The 5,410-nt window shown below is 61.4% G+C and overlaps 1 protein-coding gene across 1 annotated transcript in view; it reads right to left on the bottom strand.

The window, feature by feature from the left end:
- Positions 1-1,209: 1,209 nt before the first annotated feature.
- The window catches only part of LOC119092485 (F-box/WD repeat-containing protein 7-like), a 4,977-nt gene continuing 776 nt past the window's right edge, over positions 1,210-5,410 (bottom strand). Inside the window, 6 exon segments of the mRNA XM_037215446.1 lie at positions 1,210-2,141; positions 2,968-3,193; positions 4,203-4,216; positions 4,218-4,499; positions 4,882-5,102; positions 5,105-5,285. Coding sequence (XP_037071341.1) covers positions 1,662-2,141; positions 2,968-3,193; positions 4,203-4,216; positions 4,218-4,499; positions 4,882-5,102; positions 5,105-5,285 — 1,404 coding nt within the window. The 3' untranslated portion in view covers positions 1,210-1,661.

Below are 5,410 nucleotides of genomic sequence, written 5' to 3'. Positions count from 1 at the left end.
TCTTGCGGTTTTCGAGCTGCGCGAACGAACGTCCGCTGTAATCCCCGACATCTGCGACATCTAGACCTGGAATTAGCAGCAGTGGGAGCTGGAGCCGGCGCGGCGAGCAGGCGCCGCGCGGGCTGGGCGTTTCAGGCGTGCATACGTCCACAACCCAAACAGCCATCGACCCCGTGTCGCCAGCAGGGGCTCCTCAGAGAGCGGCGCGTGTCCGACCCTCGGGGTTAAACAGGCGCAGCCTACATCTAGGGGACTTCGCCGCTCCCGTCCCTCGTCTGCGAACGGCAACTGCGCCGGCCAATCCGCGTCATCACATCACCAGCCCGCTGTGTGCGGGTCACCAATCGCCGTCCCCAGCAGCCGTAAGCGGGCATGCTCTGCCAAAGTGGCGAACGGACTCAGGCACACGGCGCTGTTGGTCTTCCCAGCATCCAGCCGCACCACGACTCGTTCGAGGGAAACACGCTTGTCCCGGTGCCAAACACTAAATCGACCGACTCGTGCCCCGTGATGACACACCTCTGGCCATCGGGCAGAGCAAATGTTTCCCTGACGCCTGAGTGCATCTGTCTTCTTTTTTACCCTGAAATGTGACTGTCCTGAGCGAAGCATTGCCGAGCGAGCCGACAGGAAGCCATTTAGTGCGGGCTAATGTCTCCATGCCCCCGTTCGGGCTGTTTAATAATCCCATAAATCAGCCACATGGCCTACCCATACGCCTCGTCAGACACTGGAGACGGTGCCCTGGCAGCCGAGCGCCCATCCCGAGCTCCCCCCCCCCCTTCCCCCACGCGCTCCCCTGGTAACAGTCGACGTCTGCGGTGGCCAGCTCCCCCCCCCCCCCCTCTAACGCCTGTGTATACCTAGGTTAGGTTGCTGGGCTCCGCACCAATGCTACACCTATGCCGTTCAGCACGTTGGGCTCTGATGGCCCATCAGAGCTCTCTTCCACGAGACTCCTATTGGCAGCGCACACGATGTTTTTTTGCCTGGACAGGCATGCCGTCTAGACGCTCCCGCTGCAGGCCGCATAGGGAGTCAGTCACCACCTGCATGCATCGGCATGTGAGCCCGGTATTACCATGCATTTTTTCTTAGTACGATTGTCCGTGTCGCATTACATTCCTCGGATCTTGGGGCACGTCACTGACGTGAGGACAGCCTTTGAAGTCACACTATCGGCAGAACACGCTGGCACAGAAACACGAGTCCTTAGACGGAAATTTATTCATATAAATTGCATCTCATTATTGTGGTGTTCAGTACCTTAAGTAAAAAGCAATTAACTAAGTCGTACGTTGAAGGCGGGCTCACCACGGGCGGCGGTCTTAAAAAAGACGCGAAAACCATTTGAGCAACCATCCAGCTCCGCCGCAGAGTCGCGGTGCGAAGTCCGCCAACAACGAAAACAGCCGTGCGCCCCGGGCTGGGGGCGGTGCGGGACGCGCCGGGCCGCCGCCGCCGTGCCGCGCCGCGCCGGCGGCGGCGGCGGCCGCAGCCGCGCTCCTGGTACTGGCAAGGTGGAGTGGTCACGTCCCGGCTCAGGTGCGAGCGGCGACCACCGCCGAATGCCGCTGAATGCCGTCTCTGCGCCGCAGTCGCGGCCCGAGACCCGTATGAACGCATCACAATCACAGACTGGTGGCGGCGCCGGCGCCGGCTCACTTGTGGTCCGGGTCGAAGTCGAGCACGAGCAGCTTGGTCTCCTCCGTGCCGTTGCGGCTGCCGACGGCACAGACGAGCTTGGTGCGCGTGGCGCGGATGCGCCACACCACACCGCCGCTGCCGCCCGAGTCGAGGGACACCAGGTTGCGCACGAACTCGCCCGTCTTCACGTCCCAGAGCTTGACGGTGCCGTCGTCCGACGAGGTCATGACGAAGTTGTTCTGGAACTGGAGGCAGGTGACCGCGCTCTGGTGTTTGTTGGCGCCGGACAGCGTCTGCAGACACTGGCCAGACAGGATGTCCCACACCTTGACGGTCGAGTCGGCGTTGCCCGACACGAGGATGTTGTTCTTCAGCTCCATGCCGGAGGTCAGGCTCTGGTGGCCCATCAGCGTGTGCTTGCACTGGCCCGTCTCCACGTCCCACACGCGAATGCTGGTGTCGAGCGAGCCGCTCACGACGTGCACTCCGTCAAACTGCCGGCGGAGGCGGCCCGGTCAGCGGCGGCTCGGCCGACGTCCCCCGGCGCGCGCCACGACGGCGACCGACAGCAGCGCGCGACATGGCAGGTCGGAACAACGCCGGCTCGAAATGACACTGGCTTGCGAATCGTGTAGGCGCTTGGTAAGAGCGTTCCCTTCACTTACTGTGGCGACAGAATTTGGCTGCGTCGAGCGACCTCCACGCGGACCGATCTGAACGATCGGGCCTGCTGGAGTTACCTGTCCCTGACGAGTTCACTCCTAGAGTGGCCGATTTGTAGCACTCCAAGAGTGACATGGACCTATCGAGGTCAGACCTGCAACACTAACCCGTGATGAGCGTGCCAAACCCCAGTGTCAATGCAAAAACACCCAGCCCGATGACATGCAAAGAAGGTATGGGTGGAAGGTCAGCGATTCGCCTTAGAGAAGAGCGCCAATTGGCCAGCTGTGCGCATCAACGATAATGTGGGCCAATCGGAGAGCGCGACACTCGCGTCTCACCACCGAGGCCTTTTCAGAAAAGCGTGTCTTCAGTGGGTCACCCACTGACATAAAAGTCACAGCCCGAGCAGATCACAATGAAACCAAGCCCATCATAGAACGTACTGGTGCACAGAATTTTGAGAAAACAAGAAACATGTCACAACCGAGAGCAGGTAACAAGAAACACGTCACAACCGAGAGCAGGAAACAAGATGCAATGTGCGCGCACGCTGTGACCCCGATCACCCAGACACCACGCGTGCCCGACCAGCCACCACCACACGGACCCGGACGCCGTGGAAGGAGATCCCCGCCGCTGTCGCCGGCCACAGACCTGTAGAGAGTAGACGCGATTGTTGTGCCCCTGCAGGGTGTGCAGACACTCCTCGCGGTCCGGGTTCCACACTTTGACCATGTAGTCGTAGGCGCCCGACACCACAAGCTTGCCGTTGTACTGCACGCAACGCACGGCCGCCACGTGGCCGACGAGCACGTGCTCGCACTCGCCCGTCTCGATGTCCCACACACGGAGGGTGGCGTCTCGCGAGCCGCTCACCACCCTGGGCGCGCGCGACCGGCGTCAGTCACACACGAAGGCCGGCGTCAGTCACACACTGCGGCAGACAGCACAGCGCAAGACGCATGACACTTGATGGGGGGGGGGGGGGGGGGGAGGGCGGGGGAGGGGCTGAACGACACGGACGCTATACAGGCTCTTGACGGCCTCGGCTGCTGATAAGGCAGACGAATATTCAAGAACGGCCGGCATGGCTTCAGTGGTCAAAGAGGCAGGGCAGTGCAGAACCCACCGTCTGTCGCGAATTGCGTGCGGGGTGAAAAGTTGGACGATGTTCAACACACACGCACGCACGCCGCACGCACGCACGCACAGCACGCACGCACGCACGCACACGCACGCACGCACGCACGCCCACGCACGCACGCACGCACGACACACCCACACACACACACACACACACACACACACAACACACACACACCACACACACACACACACACACACACAACACACACACACACACACACACACACACACACACACACAGCCTTCATGAACAAAATAGTTCATGTCCGGGAACTTCGTAGGTGTACCAATCAGTCTACCACAATCAGATGATGGTCTTTGGTCGTGCCGCTATCGTGGTCGGCTGCCGCTTAGTTAGACAATCAGAGCCAATCACAACGATCAGATCACCAGGCAGCGACCCGACCACCAACTACAAGAGCAGACCCCAGCTTCTCATCCCATGAATCTGCGCCTGACCTCCATTCCAATCAGGCTACACAATCGGATGATGGTCTTTGGTCGTGCCGGCTATTGGTGTCAGCTGCTGCTAGTTACACGATCAGAGCCAATCACAACGATCAGATCACCAGGCAGCGATCCGACACCAACTACAAGAGCAGACCCCAGCTTCTCACCCCATGTACCCCGCGCCTGACCTCCATCTTCCAACGCTCGACCCAACTGACCGATCAGGCCGGGCGCGGTGACAACCCCACCCGGAGCACCCCCCTCCCCTCCCCCCCCCCCGTCCGCGCACTCACTTCTTGCCGTGCAGGGTGCATGCAGCGCACCGTCGACGTATGACCGTAGAGGGTGTGCAGGCACTGGCCCGAGTCGGCGTTCCACACCTTGAGCGTGCGGTCTGTGGAGCCAGAGACGACGGTGGCGCCGTCCATCTGGCTCGACCACACGCCGCCCGTGTGGCCCACCAGCGTGCGCAGGCAGCGGCCCGACGCCGACGACCAAACCTTCAGCGTGTTGTCGTCTGAGCCGCTCACGATCCGGTGCTCGCTGAACTGCAGACACGTGATCACGTGGTCGTCGTGGCCGTTCAGCACCTGCGCGCAGACGGACAGCGGTCAGGCAGCGGACTCGACGACGCAGGCGACGCAGTGGTGGCTCGCTGACATGCCGGTATCCAGCGACAATGCTGCAGGCTGGGCGTCCACATTATGCTCGATGTTGATCAGTGCGAGTGCGCAAATATTCAGATCAGTCGATATGTTATGAAGTCGATTAAAATGGACAAATATGATAGCAAAAACAAATAACACGCCTTGGACCGAAATTTGGATGCTGCCCCAATATTCTTATCACAACGTCACACCCAACCACAGCTCTCCCGAAGCCAAGCCGTGATCGACGACAGACCTGAGAATAAAACATTGTGCTCGCTGACAGCAAACGTAACACCAACAAAGTCACGGCTGCGAGACTCGCCTTCGGTTCGGGCAGCTCGCGGCTGCGCCAGTTGGCCTCGATCTTCATGCGGCGGATATAGGCCTGCTTCCAGACGCTGGAGTCGGGCTCGGCTGGCGCCGCATGTCGCCGTCGCACCTGGATCAGCTCCTGCAGGTCGTCCACCTGCAGCTCGCGGCACTTCTCGCGCCAGAGCAGGTTGTCCTCGGCCAGCAGGCGCCAGCTGCGGCAGGTCTGCGCCGGCGCAGCAGGTCGCCCGCCGGCAGGAACGACAGCACGTGCAGCGCCAGCTCGCGCGGCAGCAGCGAGATGAAGTCGCGCTGGAAGCGCGGCTTGATGACCTGCATCATGTGGCGCACCTGCGCCGAGTCGCTCACGTCCAGCAGCTGGTCGAGCGCCACCAGACGCTGCTCGCCGCTCCACGCCTGCCGGCAAGGCTGGCTCAGTGTCCGTTGTGTCGTGTCGGCCACTCAGAGGGTGTGCGGGGTGTCTCGTGGTGTGCAAGGCCCGCAGACCTTGCTCAGTGTCCGTTGTGTCGTGTCGGCCACTC

The sequence above is a fragment of the Pollicipes pollicipes genome, unplaced genomic scaffold (assembly GCF_011947565.3).
Source record: "Pollicipes pollicipes isolate AB1234 unplaced genomic scaffold, Ppol_2.1 Scaffold_3447;HRSCAF=4054_pilon_pilon_pilon, whole genome shotgun sequence".
Taxonomy (NCBI): domain Eukaryota; kingdom Metazoa; phylum Arthropoda; class Thecostraca; order Pollicipedomorpha; family Pollicipedidae; genus Pollicipes; species Pollicipes pollicipes.
Note: the sequence above shows the minus strand (reverse complement) of the source record. Positions and strands in the feature narration are given on the sequence as shown.